The sequence below is a fragment of the Canis lupus genome, chromosome 23 (assembly GCF_003254725.2).
Source record: "Canis lupus dingo isolate Sandy chromosome 23, ASM325472v2, whole genome shotgun sequence".
Classification (NCBI taxonomy): domain Eukaryota; kingdom Metazoa; phylum Chordata; class Mammalia; order Carnivora; family Canidae; genus Canis; species Canis lupus.
The window spans coordinates 51,440,161-51,456,797 of NC_064265.1; the positions used below are offsets into that span (position 1 = coordinate 51,440,161).

The 16,637-nt window shown below is 47.2% G+C and overlaps 1 protein-coding gene across 1 annotated transcript in view; it reads right to left on the reverse strand.

Moving 5' to 3' along the window:
* LOC112652544 (wiskott-Aldrich syndrome protein homolog) overlaps positions 1 to 15,922 on the reverse strand; it is a 33,541-nt gene extending 17,619 nt beyond the window's left edge. The window contains exons 1-3 of the mRNA XM_049099883.1: positions 15,787 to 15,922; positions 15,119 to 15,226; positions 13,504 to 13,758 (exon numbers count right to left, since the gene is read on the reverse strand). Of these exons, the coding sequence (XP_048955840.1) occupies positions 13,504 to 13,758; positions 15,119 to 15,226; positions 15,787 to 15,922 (499 nt within the window). The remainder of the gene's footprint in view (positions 1 to 13,503; positions 13,759 to 15,118; positions 15,227 to 15,786) is intronic.
* Positions 15,923 to 16,637: the final 715 nt, after the last annotated feature.

Consider the following 16,637-nt stretch of genomic DNA (forward strand, 5'->3'; position numbering starts at 1 on the left):
TGCCTATACCGCATTGCTGTCACCACATCACACAATTTCAGGGGTGCAGACAAAATACCTCCTCTGACCACAAACTGTACCCTGAACTTTCACAATCCCTTTGTCCACAGAGGCACAACTGTGTAAGTCTTACCCGAAGTTTGTACCTCAACAAAATGGGCTTGTTGAATTTGAATGAACAAATGTTTCTAGTTAACATTTTCAACAAATAATTATTATCTCCTCTGTGTCAGATATGCACTCTGTGCTTATTACTCAATGGTCAACAAAAGAGGCATTTTACTTGCCCTCGTGGACTTTAGACTAGAGACAAATAAACAAAAATATAAATAAAGATGCAGCAAATTATGGTAAGTGTTATGAAGAAAAGTACAGGATGTTATTAGTGGTATTAGCCGTGGGCAAAAGGAGATAGTCTACTTCACACTGGGCGATCAGGGAAGGCTCCCCTAGCGAAGACCCGAAGGGTCAGTAGTTGCCCACCAGACTCCAGGCTGGGATAAAATCTTATGAGAAACATAAGCAAGGGAGCTTAGGGAGTATGAGGAACAGAAATAAGACTAATGTGACTGAGGTACGATGAGCAAAAGGAGGCAGGCTGGGCAGGATCAGCTGAGGTAGAGTCAGCATTTCTGCTGAATGCGCTGTAATGTTTCCATAGAATGGCGACATGATTCCACTTAACTGGTGTTTTTTTGTTGTTTTGTTCTTCATATCTTCCTGGCTATGAGGCAGAGAATGGATCTAAAAGGTAGGATGAGCCAACAGACACATGAAAAGATGCTCAAATCACTGGTCATCAGGGAAATGCAAATGAAAACCACACCGAGATATGACCTCACGCCTGTCAGAATGGCTAAACTCAAGAAGACAAGAAACAGCAAGTGTTGGTGAGGATGTGGAGCAAATGGAATCCTCGTGCACTGCTGGCGGGAAAGCAAATGGTGCAGCCTCTGTGGAGAACAGTATGGAGGGTCCTCAAAAAGTTAAAAATAGAAATACCATATGATCCAATAATTCCACCATTGATTATTTAGCCAAGGAAAACAAAACCACTAACTCAAAAAGATATATGCAACCCTATGTTTATGGTGGCAGTATTTATGATAGCCAAGACATGGAAGCTACTTAAATTTCCATTTATAGACTAAAGGATAAAGAAAATGTGATACACACACACACACAGGAATATTACACAGCCATAGAAAGGATGAGCTCATACTATCTGAGACAGCATGGTTGGACCTAGAGGGCATTATGCTAAGTGAATTAAGTCAGATTGAGAAAGACAAATACCATATGGCTCCACTCATCAATGGAATCTAAAAAATGAATAAACAAAAAGCGGAATCAGACTATAAATACAGAGAACAAACTGATAGTTGTTTGGGGGGAAGCAGTGGTGGATGGTTGGGCAAAATGGGTGAGGGGGAGAGGGAGATACAGGCCTCCAGTTATGGAATCAGGAAGTCCAGGGAAGAAGCAGCGGAGCGTAAGGAATACGGTCAATGATGAGGTAACAGCAATGGAGTGGGACAGGTGGGAGCGACACTTGTGGTGAGCACAGCAAAGTGTATAAACTTGTCAAATCACTAAGTTGTGCACCTAAAAATAATGTGGACGTTGTGTGTCAACTGAACTCAAATAAAAAATTTTTTCTAAAAGGTGGGTGAGTAGGGCATGAAAGAAGTGCGCTAGAGGCAAAGGCAACTCGCCCTTGTGACCTAGTCTAGGTCCATTGAAGACAAGTTACCCTTGCTCCAGCCATTCGCCTGGGTTGGCCACAGAGAGAGAGAGTGTGGGTAGGACCAGAGACAGCCCCTTTGCTTGTTACCATTTCAAATGTAGACTTGGACTCAAATCGGGAGTCAAAAACATGAATGAAATGCCAAAGCCACCCATTTAGAAACAAATGAATGAGATTTGACCAAACAGACACTATTTTATTATCCACAGATTAATCTATATATATATTTGGGTTGTTTATGGTGGGGGCACTCTTAATGCAAACAGAATTAGGAAATAGTTTTGACTTTAGCAGTTGCCCCACACTTGGTACAACATAAATTATCAATAAAGTGTTTTTCCACTGGGAGATTGTGTTTTACATACACAAAACTCATAATTTGTGTTTATTGAAAAGATTTAGGCACTGGAATGTTATTTATGTTTTTAATTTGTCTGCACCAGTAAATAACATCCCACTTAGCTAGCAATTCCTGGACAGAGCATTCGCTTCTTAAATACAGTGTCCGCAACCTGTTCTGGCCACCTGCACGCTTGGTACTGCTGATCCATAAAACCATAATCAATGTACTCAATAAATATTTATACACTAGAAGGATGAATGAGTGAATTCGTATATCTTTTCTATTTACCAGAATAATTAACCCAACACAGAACTTGGTTCACAGGCTGTTATGCCATTTAATTCACAACACCAGTACCCCTTTGTATTCATGACTTTTATTTCACTGTAGCTACATGCCAATTTCTCATCTTTAATGTCATTGGACATTCAATACGCATTTTTTTCTATTAGACTTTTTAAATGTATAAAGCAGATTGTTATTACACGTCAGCATTCACTGATGATGAGGGGCCTCCTTAGAAGACTGGTTTGGGCTCTTTCCCTTCCAAAATCTTTATTCATCCATGAAAAAGCCAAATGTGAGCAAAGTGCACTCACAGGCCTTGAGGGGAGGAGGTATTAGGATGAACAAGGTCGAGCCCCATTTTCAAAGGCCTTTAAACCGGGACACAACCCAGTTGGCGACGACAAAGTCTATTGATTCTGCCCATTAATATTTCTACAAACCATTCCCAAAGCCACAGCTCAGTGAAGGCCTTCACCATCGCTTACCTGGCCTACGACAGCGGTCTCCTAACTGTCACTTTAAAAAGAAAGCTGTCTTTTCTTTCCTCTTCCCTTCACTTAAGACTAAAATATATTTTGAGAAAAGACAATATCATCAATCTAGGGCCTAGAGATTTTAATAAATGGGCTTTTGACATGTTACATCATAAATGAACCTTCCAAGTTTATAAGTGGTCCTTTGACAGGATGCATCATGTCAATCTATAGCTCAGAACCTTTACTGATTTAATCCATAATTCATATAGTAATGGATCCTGAAAATTCCATTGCTTCCTTTCTCTTAGCAAGGGCAACTCTGCTAGTACAATTTGAGACTCATCAGTTGGTGCTGTGAGGCTAAACCGTGAGGTGTCCTCTGAATGAGTCAGCCAGTGAGTGGGCCCTCACCCAGTGTCTCTCAACCTTGGATCACTACTGGACCACCTTACTACGTTAGCCATACTTATTTACCTTTTGTACTATTAGCTGCTCAGTTTTTAAAAATCAAACAATTTTTAACTTACTTATAAAGGCAATTGTATACTAACAGCACAAACAGAAAACCAGCATCAATTGTCATTAAAAGAAGCTCCCACAGTTCCATAAAGGGCACAGCTCACTCACATAGCAACAGAGGAAAGAGAATCACAATCTGGGAAAGACTCAACTTCGCCAACTCTATCACCTCCACTGATCAGGAAGGGAGCTGGGGAATAATAATAGAACATTGTAGTCAATTCAAGACTGGCTTGACTTAGCATAAATAATCTAAAATTAAATTGGGCGTGTGACCCATATATCACAAGGGCGTCCTCTGAGTCCCATGGTATCCGTGTTGGTCAGACCTCCCAGGCTAGTCCGGGCTTGGAAGCATTTGTTTCATTGTCTGCTTTTTAATAGAATCAGATGGCTTTCTTGAAAAATTGAAATCCTGGGAGGATCAGGAGAAGAATAAGGAGAAAAAAATGATTTGGGACGAATAATATTAAAGATATGGGAAAAGAAGAAAACACAAAGATACGGCAAGGAATCACAAAAGCAGAGCATGTGCGACCAGAAAGCAACTTGGTAGCAATTATACTCTGTTCTCCTAGAACAATTTTGGCTTATTGGATGGGCACAAACCTGGAAATATTATTTGTGCAGAATAAAGAATGTAAAAAATCTTCTGATGTTAACCGCTCTTAACTATGTAAACTAAATCAAAACAGCAACACACTTTCCAAGAGATAGGTATTCTTTTGTTTGGAAGGTCTGGGTAGAGTCATATTAAATTTCAGATCCAGGGGCCACCTAGGTGGCTCAGTCAGTTAAGTGCCTGCCTTTGGTGCCCGTCGCGATCCCAAGATCCTGGGATGAAGCCCTGGGTCAGGCTCCTGCTCACCAGGGAGTCTGCTTCTCTCTCTCCTTCTGCCCCTCCCACTCCACACATGCTCTCTCCCACAAGCACTCTCTCTCTCTCTCTCACTCAAATAAATAAGTAAAATCTTTAAAAAATGATAATAATAACAAATTTCTGATCCTATGAATTTTTTAAATTTTGATGCTTCAGGATCATGTTATTGGAGTGATATTGATAATGACAAAGACAATAACAATTTCTGGCGTTATATGATTTTATAGAACTCCAGTTCCTTTTATTACACTAGACCATTCAACAGGATCTCTGATTTAAACCATATCTCCTGAGCTAGTTGAATTTCATTCTTCTTTCCTTGTTTTTTTTTTTTTTTTTTTTTTTTTCATTCTTCTACCCAGTGTATGTTTTGCTCCATCAGCTATATTTACCTTTGGGAGCACAGCAGGAAAATGCATGCACACCCTTCATTTACTGCTTCTCCTGCCAAAAGACCTGCATTATCCCAAGCGCGAAGCCAGGGTCTTCCTTCCAACACTCATGGTTCCTCCAGAAAAACCCACCCACAAAAGAAGTGTAGGACCTAGAGAGCACAGCATTCTGCACCCCAAGTACCAGATGGGTACCAGGAATGGCTGGACCCTCCCAGGCCAAACTTAGGACTAGGAACACAATTCTTGCCCTCTTGGTATTTCTGCCATTTCTGGGCTATGTGGTTCATAAAAATAGCCCTAGGACATTTGTTTTCTTGCTTGGAATTCTGATGGAACTGCATGAAAGAACCCCAGTCCCCATATAACCACTGACAGCTCCTTGGCCATTGACCATCACTGAATCCTGTGTAGAGGACATTTTTCAACATGACTCAGAATAATCTTTTAGAACAAAATGTCCTATGAGTAATATCAAACCCATTTAAAATGACGGTGACTTATGGAGCTCGTTTAGGGATTAGCAGCTAAAATGTCTCACAACACAATTAGCTCTTTGAATTATAGGCTTTGTTTTAACTAAAGAAATGGGGAAATTTTTACTGGAAGTAACTCCAAAAACCACATCAAGACAAAAATCCCCAATGAAAAGATATTTTTCACTCTTATTTTTTTCCTAAGGAAACTTACTACGCTGAGATTTCACTTATGAAATCTATTAGTTGAGAGATTCAATCCCGTTATATTGAAATGCTATGTAGTTCAGTCAAATAACGTCAGCACATGTTTGAGTGCCTACTTTTGGAAGGCACTAACTGAGGCAATAGACGAAACAGAAAGATGTGTAACGCATGTGTGCACCCTCAGGCTATTGATAACTGACATTAAGTTTGTCAAATAAAATACCAAATGCCCAGATAAATGTGAATTTCCCATACGCAATGAATCATTTTTTAGTATACATATTTAGCATAGGTATGCCCCAGATGGTATTTGGGACATACTTATATTTTTTTAAATCTTTATTTAATCTTCATCCAAAATTCAAATTTAAGTGAGTGTTTTGTATTTTCGTTTGCTAAATGTGGATACCCTGTCTATAAAAGAAGAATCACTTAACAAATAGTAACTGGGAGCCAGTTGTGCGCTGATGACTGGTCCTGATGCTACATGGAGAAAGGTCAGACAAAAATCCCTGTTCTCATGGACTTCAAAGTCTAACAATAAGTAAGAAAACAAAGAAATACCTACAAATACAGGCTGCAAAGGGAATCGGAAGAGAGCTGTGCAGCGAATAATTAGAGGGGTGAACATAGACAACAGATGAACTTGTCACCTGCAGGATGAAGAGTCACCAGCTAGAGGAAGACAGTGGGACACCCTTCCAGCTTGAGCGACTTCATGTGTGAGGCCTCGGGGGTAGGGTAAAGTGAGTTGTACCAAAATGCAGTGGGGCATCGCCGTCCCTTCACTGCCTGGCGCTCTGTCCATTACCGGCCAATAGTTCCTGTCGCACCTCCCGGTCAGCCGAGAACGGAGACGACAAAGACTTCCACAGACTTCCAGCCCTCCGTCCTCCCCACCAGCGTTAAAAATCACCGAGTAAGAGGAACCAGTCACACCAGGCAGCGTGGGCCATACTATGGGGTCAACCTTTAAATGAGTGATTAAACAATAATCCTCCCAGTAATTCAGAGACAAGAATCAAATGAGAAAAAAGGCCACCTCGGCACGGCTTAGCAGCCCACGTTCATGGGCAGCAAGTGCTCTGAGGCCAGAAGCAGACGAGCTCACGCCTGGCCTCGTGGCTTGGAAAGTCACCCCAGAGAACGAGAACTCAAGACCTCAAGGCAGAAAGGAAGAGCAGAGAAAACAGGCTGATGGCAGTTGTGGGAACGGTGTGAGCCCAGGCCCTCAGGCACAAAAGAATGTGCATCCATTTGGGGCCTAACACGTACCCTGAAACCCCTTTGCTCAACCCATGAACGTGGCTTGGTGTTCGGGTTGGCACAAGGCTGGTCCCCAGAGTGAAGACAGAGAAGCAGGGCCACGCACCCTCCCCTCCACCGACGTGCTCTCCCCCCACGTGAGACTGGGAAGCGGACCTCTCCCTTCACCGGGGGATGCAACGGGCAATACACGTCTACTTCGGCAAGTCCAACCCTAAAAGCCCACGTTATGAAAAGATTAATGGGAAAGAATGATATGATCTGGTTTAGATAATGAGTCTTGCTTTATGACAAAATTTGCCAAGAGGTTTACTGTCACTGGAGCCTGGGGACTCTGGGCCCCGCGTGCCCTCTCCCTCTGTCTCCTGCTGCCGTCCCTACCCCTTGACCAGCTCGTGGCTCTTGCTACCGTCGCAAGCACATCTTACATTCGCTTACGTTGTCCTCTGGGCCGAGAAGGCCTTTCTCCACCGGCCCGCTTAGAAAACTCTGGTTGATTCCTCAAAGCTCGACCCAGAGATTCCCTTCCCTGTGAAGTCTTCCTTGCTGCTTGAGCCCCACTTCCTAACGCCGCCCGCACCCCTGACGTGCACACTCACACAGGCATGAACCCACAGCCTCTTTCTGGGATCTGACATAGTATTTTACACACTCCTCCACTGCGACCTGGCACTTCACAGGTGTCCCCACCACGCTGTCTGACCCGCTGGCTGGTTACATCCTTCCTCCTTCACTTGACTGGAACTCCCCACAAATTCAGATAATTCATCCTGATTCTGCACCAACACAGACAAGACACACGGTATATGCTCAGTAAATACAGAAAGAAACGAAGACACAGAGAGAAGGGGAAAACAAGGGAAAGAAAATAGAAAATGAAGGAAAAATAACTTTCCTATTGACTTTGATATATTGTTAAAAATCACAAAAGTTTTAATGAAACCTCACATTTAAAGGACACGTCTGTCATTTAAAGGAATGTATAATTATATGGATGTGCTTTTTTTAATATGCAAGAAATGTGTCGCCGATGATTATTCACAGGTCAGGGCTTCTCCAGTTGGAAATGAGTCTAAATCAGGGACCCTGCTCTAACGAGAATAAAGAAGGGGAAAGTCTCTCTTTCACACATGAATTTGGGGAACATGTGCATATTTCAGCACGCACCAAGAAACCGGCTAGTCTCTGGCACCAAATTTGTATTTGTTTGTTCTGCAAATAAATTATAACAAAATCTGAATATGCACACACTTTATTTTAACTCATAAGACACTTCCTTTCACGAGCAACACCGTTTTTAACCTGTTTCTGATTTTTATTCCCTGGCTAGCTCTAGTGTTACCAAGACAAGAGCATAATAGAAAACTAACGGAAAATGGAATGTTAAAAAAAAAAAAAAAAAAAAAAGGAGGCAAAAAGATCTTTAATTTTTCCCACCAACTCAATGTCGGGTCATGCTACAAAAGATCACATGGGGCGCACTTCATGAAAATAACAAAAAATAATAATTTCATTTTTCAGGCTGAACAATCAGAAGATGTGAATGATGAGGTAAAAAACGAAGTTACCTAGTGAGGGTGGAGTTCAGGAGGTCTTATTAGTAGCTCTGTATTACCATCTAGAAACGTCTTTATGTAGACTAATCATATTGCGAGTCCAGAGGAGATTTACAATCTGATTTGCCACCGAGAACTCCATGTAATCTTCGTTGAGGAGTGACACCATTTTATCTTTGCACGATTCCCTGTTTCTCACACAAGTAATTCCGTCCTTTCTACATTGTCAGCTCTGACAGGCTGATTTAATCTGCGGGATTCTGAATGCCTCTGACCACTGCAGCGAGTCATTAACCTTGACTCGCATAATTGAATTCAAGGTTGATTGCCTGTGACCCCCTGCGCCGAGGTCTTCCGAATGTACATATTCATTACGGGCGGCCTCGCTAAACGGATTGCACAGGGAAGGCTGTAACCGGCTGCCTGTTTGGTATGCAGGGGGCGAAGAGGGCACTAATTGCATGTTAGAGCTGAGGATTAGATTATGAAACGAGTGAGAAAATGAAGATAGATCCTCTGACACTGTCAGATTAGGGGCAGCGACGTGCGGGAATATGACATTGAAATTTACAGTGACATTAACAGAAAGAAAATTAGAAACAAATAGACACGGGACATTTCGGTTTTTTTTTTTTTCTTTTGGAAAACCTTCATATTTTCGACCATCACCTAATACACAGGATACGGAAGCTAAAGCCTGTATCTTTTCTCATTTGCATGATCGCAGCAGAACAATGGAATTTTCAGGAAGCCTTCTGGAAGACTAGGAAATCACATTACGGTCACTTTCACATCCCATGTTCTGCAATATCTAGGCCATGTTTAAATAATTGGCCTTACACACCGAGTGCCATTTTGAGTTGCCAAGAAAAGACATTCGCACAACTTCAGCAAACCCAGGGAACACACTGACGTCGTTCAGAATCATCGCCAACGATCCTATCAACCAATACCATACAGGTCAATTTTAGTGAAAGCCAGCTTACAAAATTATCACTATTTCTGATTTTTTATTGACTTTGTGTCACTTCATAGTTAAAACAAGTGCCTGCTCGTGTTCAAATCAAACAACTCTTGCGGCACACAAGCAGATGCTTAAGATAATAGCCAAGGGTTCTAGAAACGGCTTGCATTTTCCAGAAACCAACGTCTACACTGTTACAGACACCACAGCAGACGACGTTGGCCAGAGGTGAAGCCGTGTACACACGTCAAGGACCTTGCTCTTTTCCATGTAGGGGTGCGATGCTACCTAAGCAACGTTCCCTCCTACTCCTGCCAGTTGTCTTATGATTTATTGTAAAGGAAAACGGCAGCCTGTCTTCCTTGAAAACACACACACACAAAACTTAATGGGACACGACGTTTCAAAACAAAAACAAAAACAAAAAAAACCCAAAAGCCTGTGGTGTTTAATCACAGCTAGAAATGAGTGTTAAGTTGGATAAAAGTTAAAGATTCCATCTCTGGAGAAGCCCAGTTCGGTTTGGTTTTGTTTTGCTTTTGCTTTGTTTTTGAAACAAGCTCACAGAGTGGTCCCCGTGGTGCTGTAAGATAATACTCCGGAAATGTTCTACAGCATTTTTACATGGTTAACTTAGTTAGCTTGCATTGATCTCTTAAAATGAAATTTATTTTTGCTACTTCAATAAACTCTAAATGGAAGGAGAAGTAACCTCCTAATAATTACGCCCTATTGGGAAGTCCCTCCCCATGTAAGCAGTGAACTCATGAACCTAAGCCTTGCGGTAAAAAGAAAAAGCCAGGGATGACTTCAGTGCCTGGGAACATTCGTGCTTTCCAGAGGCTGCATAGACGGCCTCCAATGCACCCTCCTGAGTGCACTGAATGATTACCTACTAATGGCTGTATGTAAAACCTGTCAGCCAAATTTATTAAGTACATGATTAAGTCACCTTTCAAGTGAACCAACATTATTTTTTCTTTGAATCCGAGGAAATAAGGAATACTGGTGTTCATGCTCCGCCACCTAATGCCTGGGTCAAGACCTAGATTCCAATACCAGCTCTGTTACTTTCTAACTGTGCGGCATTGGGCCAATCACTGTCCGCTTTAGACTGGCATACCCCAAGGTTTTTATGAAAACCGCTGCAAAATGTTACCCAACGTGAAGTGTTATCAAGATCACGGACACTGTTTGTTGTCTGTCATTGCACAGCAAGCCACCCCAAAGCATGGTGGCTCAGCACCACAATAATTTGTTACTCTTCCTGAGCCGGTGAGTTGCCTACTTAGAACTAAGTAAGCAGGTCTAGGCTGGGGTCAATCACGAGGCTGTCCTCATCGAAGGACCCAAAACGGCCCTATGAATATGTCTTGCAGTCGGTGCTCGTTCTTAGCAAGGACCTCAGTCTAGTCCTTCTATTCCTCCATCTATGGCCTCATCTTCTAATAGGCTAAAATGGACTTTTTCACAACACGAAGGTCTCAGAGTTCCAAGATGGTCAAAGCAGATACCACAGCCCCCTTAGAGGCCTTCGATCTGGAACCCATGCAACATCATTTCTGCCATACTCTATTAGTCAAAAAAAGTCTCAAGGCCAGCCCAGATCCAAGAGAGTAGGGAAAGAGACTCCACTTCTCTATGTGAGAAGTGGCAAAGTTACATAGCTGAATCGTATAGACACAGGAGACTGGATTTATTCGGGGCCGTCACCATCATAATGTTCTACCCACTAAAATACATATGGTGATAATGCTACATTAATGTAAAAAAAAAAAACACTAATCTGTTGATATTCTATTTGCGCTTTCTGGAACTGCCAAGGTTGTAGTTCCTGCCATTTTCCTCTCCTTCCTGTCTCACTCAGCGTGTAAATTGTTAACCTGTGGTCACTGGCCGTGGGGCTTGATCCTAATTCTGATTCTGACGGGTATCCAGGGAAGCTAACACAGATTTCCCCTCTACCAGCTTTGCCGTCAGCATTTAGCGCTGGTATGTGCACGTGGCACAACGATTAAACGTGTCAAGCTTTGGGACGCCATGGGGGCTCAGTCACCTGAGTGTCTGCCTTCGGCACAGGCCATGATCTCAGGGTTCTGGGATCAAGCCCCACATCAGGCTCCCTGCTCAGCGGGGACTCTGCTTCTCCCTCCACCCCTGCTTGTGCATTCTCAATCTCTCTCTCTCTCTCTCCATCTCTCTCATCTCAAATAAATATTTAAAAGCAATCAATCAATCAGTCCCAACTCCCTTAGTTACTAATTACTTCATCTCTCTAAACCTCAGCATCTCCAACTGTGGAAGGGACCAATGGTAGGAGCTAGCTCACTTTGATACACAGTGTGTGCTTAACCCGATAGCAAGGTTTTTTTTTTTTTATCGTCATTTATGTGTATTGGAGTTTTTTCCCAACTTTCTTGAGATATAACTGACATAGAACATTGTGGAAGTTTAAGGTGAATGATGTGATGGTCTGATACCTTTATGTGTTGTGAAATGATCACCACCATAAAACTAGTTTGCTCACCCAACACCCCACATAGCTATCTCTCGTACACGTGTGTGTGGCGAGAACCTTTAAGGCCTGCTCTCCTGCTAACTCGCGAGCGTATGATACACTAGAGTTAACTAGCGTCGCCACGCTGTACGGTAGATCCCTGGAACTTACTCATTTTACGCCTGGAGGCTGTGTCCTTTGACCACATCCCCTCATTTCCCACAGCCCCACAACCTCTGGCAAATGTCAACGTCCTCCATCTATGAGTTCAGTTTTTTAGATTCTACAACCGAGATCATACAGTATTGGTCTTTCTCTGACTACTCTCTCTTAGCATCATGCCCTCAAGGTTCATCCGTGATGTTGCAGTTGGTAGGACTTCCTTCTTTTTGTGGCCGAGTAATATTCTGTTGTATACACAGACTACACTTTCTTTATTCAGTCACCTGGTAGCTGTTATCAGTGGTATTTGCATCTGGACCCTACATGGAGTATTGTTCTGGACACCCAGGCTTGTCACTTGTCAAGGATCTGAGATACAGCCCGAGTTACTTATTCCATAATTTAAAATATCCTTTAACCAAAATTTTAATACGTATCAGACAGTTAATAACAGGGACATGAAAAAGAGAGCTCCCTCACCTCTGAACCTGCCCCAAAGCCAAAGGTAATGAAATGCAGCTGCCCACTGAGCAGCCTTCCTGGACTCATGAGACACAGGCGGGCGGCTTTGGTTTCCCTTCCCTGCAATTCGGAAATGTGCACGTGTCCTAACTGAAAAATTACACTTGTACAACAAATGGCTTAGATCATCCACATTCTCTCCAGTCCTGCTTTGAGCGTCGCGCCTTCATCATATTGATCACCCATCGTGATTGTTTTGTATTCGACTGGCTATCAAGGCAAAATAAAAAATGTGAAGCGGTTTTGAAAATGATGAAGCACTGTACACAGATGACGGGTATTATTATTATTATTATTATTATTACCTATTGTTTAATACAGCTTCATCTTTTCCTTAGAAGGAACGAGGAAAGGCCCCGGCTGCCACTTTTCGGACACTGCCACAATCTCTACCACTCTATGCTTTGAAAGTGAGTGCCCCGGATCCAAGGTCAACAAGTCTTGTGAAAACAAAGGAACCAGCCAAACACTCAGGGAAAGCAACTGTTGATATTTTTACGCTTTCAAGTTCACTGAACCAACAACAAATGCATCATGAGTCACTGCTATGCCCCTACCGGGCAAACGCAACTACTGAGATCCGATACATGCTCTTGACTTTAAGACGCAAACAAGGCCTGGTGCCCACCTGGATTAGTGAAGCCGGCATGGGTTTACCCAGCGTCTAACCTAAACTCAAGGAGACGTGGGGCACCTTATAAAATGTGTGTTCAGGGCCTAGACTCCACCGTCAGTCCCTAACCACTGGCCTGGAACATTCTAGAGAAGAAGAAAATGGTTGTGTCCACTCACACGCCACAGAAACCCTCTCTTTCCTTCCCACAAGATGCCCACACCTTCCTTGACACCTGAGGGAAGGTCCGCTCCAGCGGCGCCCCTTCCACCCACCCACGAGCATCCTGCCCGTCGCGCCCATCACAAGCTACCTCTAGTTTGTGTGGCGGTTTTTCTGGTTGTGGTCAGCATTCGCGGCCCCGTTTATCTGTATTATATGGAGGACAAAGAAGGGGGAATAGACGCCAGGGTTTAAATGGGGAAGAGGCAAGAACACAGCGGAATCCAACAAAAACCTTCCTAAAAATTAGTTTTCATGCCTTTGACCAAAAACAACCTTTCCTCTCGACATCTCTTCCAAGCAAGTGTCCAGTTGCATAAATTGAGGCAGAAAGGGCTTTCTCGAAGCCGTGGCCTCACAATGCGTTAGTTACCATAGCACCCAGTGAGCGACGGGTTCCAGGCTAGCGCCCAGGGTCCTCGGCCTTTGGTGATTCGCCTTGTCGTGGGAAAACAGGACACGGGGAGGTAAGGAGCAGGTGGGCTGGCGGGCGACGGGGTCCACGATGGGGTCAGCAACGGGGTCAGCATCGGGGCCAGCGACAGGGCCAGCAGTGGGGCGAGCGGTGGGGTCAGTGGTGGCCCGTCCCCGGCAGGCTGGCAGCACTGTGTAGCAGGTGGTAGAACAACTGCCGGGAGAAGTGGGTCTTGAGCCAGACTTTGTACCAAGGACGGGCCATAGGCCCGAGGAGAGGGGGACAGGGCTCCCCGCAGAAGCAGCGGGATTGCGCGCGTGGCTCTGCAGCCCTGGGAGCTCAGCTGCCCCAAAGAGAGGCTCTCTGGACGCAAGTGATGGGACGGGCCATGCCATTTTGTAAAAGCGACACCATAGTCCTGGGGCCGCGTTGTCTCGCTCCAGCCTCACAGTCCTGGGGACGGCCGGGCAGGGGGCAGGGGCACCAGCAGGAGGAGGCAGGGGCGCGGGCGGCCGGGTGTCCCCCCCTCTGTCACGGTGCTTGCGAGGCGGCCGTGAGGCAAACTGGGCAAAGGGCGCAGAAGGTGCCCCCACATGAGCCCCGAGGGAACCTTAGCGACCCCAGCGGCTCTTTATCACGTCCGTTATGCCCGCTGTGGCCGGGTAAGGAGCCTGATGGCCCCGCTCAGCCTGTCCCCTGAGCTCCGGACGCTGGGTCCTGCCTCGGTCGCCGCCGTGGGGACCGGGAGATGCTCGCAGCTGCGGCCGCACACGGGCCCCAGAGCCTGCACGCTTAGGGAAAGCAACTGTGCAGGGGCTGTGGGGCCGGGGCCTGTGGGGCCGAGGCCCTTCCCCTAGTTCTGCAAACCCTGGTCGGGTGCGTCTGCTCATCCCCAGGGAAGCCAAGCGGCGAGGCCTCCCGCACGCCCCAGGCGGCAGCAAGCAGCGCGGTCTCCTCCCGGCGGGACGGGCCACCCTGGGACCCATCCTGCAGAGGCCGGGTTGTCGCCTGCGCCCAGCCAGACCAGGCCCAGCCCCACGGGCCCGGCCCCACAGGCCCTGGCCCCACAGCCCCGCCCCACAGGCGCCGGCCCCACAGGCCCCGACCCCACAGCCCTGGCCCCACAGGCCCTGACCCCACAGCCCCGCCCCACAGGCCACGACCCCACAGCCCGGGTCCCACAGCCCCGCCCCACAGGCGCCGGCCCCACAGGCCCCGACCCCACAGCCCCGCCCCACAGGCCCCGACCCCACAGCCCTGGCCCCACAGGCCCTGACCCCACAGCCCCGCCCCACAGGCCACGACCCCACAGCCCCGACCCCACAGGCCCCGACCCCACAGGCCACGACCCCACAGCCCCGACCCCACAGCCCCCGGCCCCACAGGTCCCAACCCACAGGTCCCGGCCCCACAGGCCCCAACCCACAGGCCCCAACCCACAGGCCCCGGCCCCACAGGCCCCGGCCCCACAGCCCCGCCCCATAGGCCCCGCCCCCACAGGCCCGCCCCACAGGCCCCGACCCCACAGGCCCCGACCCCACAGCCCCGACCCCACAGCCCCGCCCCGCGACACCTGAGACCGCAGGCGAAGAGCGGCCGCCCTCTCGGTGGGCGACGGCCACGGGCTCCTCCCGCGGTTGCGCCGCCGCACACGGGTCCCTCCCGCCGGCCCCGGCCCCGCCTCAACCCCGACCCACCCCCACGGCCGGGCTTCTCCGTCCTTCGCAGGAACGGTCCACGGTTCCACGCTCGAGGCGCTGAGCCGGGAGCCGAGGAGCCCGGAGAGGAGCCCCCAGGGCGCGTCGGGGGCGGGGAGGGGCGGGCGGGGGCGGGGTCAGGTCGGGGTCAGGGCAGCCCGCGGGGGGCGGGGTCAGGTCGGGGTCAGGTCGGGGTCAGGGCAGCCAGCAGGGACGGGCGGGGTCGGGCCGGGGAGTCTGCTAGAGACTCTCTCTCCCGTCCCTCTCCTCACTCTCTCTCTCTCTCTAAAATAAATTTATTTTTTTTTTGAGATTTTATTTATTTATTCATGAGAGAGAGGCAGAGACCCAGGCAGAGGGAGGAGCAGGCTCCCTGCAGGGAGCCCGACGTGGGACTGATCCCGTGACCCCGGGGTCAGGCCCTGGGCCCAAGGCAGGCGCTCCACCGCTGAGCCCCCCGGGCTGCCCTAAAATTAATGTAAAATCTTTGTAAAGAGTAGACTTGAAAGAAACCTGTGGGAAGGTACTTACTTTAGCAGAGAACCTCCAAGCTGGCGGCACATAAGGCGGACGGCCGTCCCGTGTGGTGGGTGCACACAGCACCCGTCCCCAGTCCCCAGCAGGCCCGCGTGGCCCGGGCCGCCCCCAGCGCCGCCTCTGCAGGGTGGCTGTAGGAGCATCCCCCGACTCTCCCCTCGGTTCCACTCCACGAGAAACCAGCCTCCCTACTGCTCCCAATGGCATCTTAATCAAATGTAAATATGATCCTGTCTTCCCTCTGCTTAAAACCCTAAGTGGGCCCAAAGCTTCCAGGGAAAGTCAAAATTCCTTACACTAACACCAAAGCTGTTTGCAACCCCACCTGCTGTTCATCACTCATCTCCCTGTACTCACCCCTGCATCCCCCGCCCCGGGCGCACCTCCCTGTGGTATGAAGTGTGGAAAGCAGCCCTGTGTTCTTAGGCCTCCGTCCTCCACCCGTACTGCCTTCTGGAAAGAATATTGATTCCTGCGTGTTTTTTTTCCTGCATGTTTTTGAAACTCATTTCCAAGAAACTGTCTCACACACAACCTGGTTTGCGTCCCTCTCCTTAGCAAGTCCCCACAATACTTCCTGAATGCCTGTTCAGCGCACCAAAGTGTCCCATCAGTGTGACCTATTCTCCTCCTCTTTCATCCAGTTATAAGCTGCTTGAAGGCAGGAATTGTTTCGCTTGACTTGGAAATGTGGCATCTGGCCCAGGCCAGGATCTGGCCTATACTCAATACTTGCGGTTCCCTGGTTTAATCGGTGTTTTACAGAGCGCTAGAAGGAACTTGATGTCCGATTTTAAATATATGATTTGGTGTACATTCGCTACCACTTCCTCAAGATGAGGTCCCATTTTTATCAAT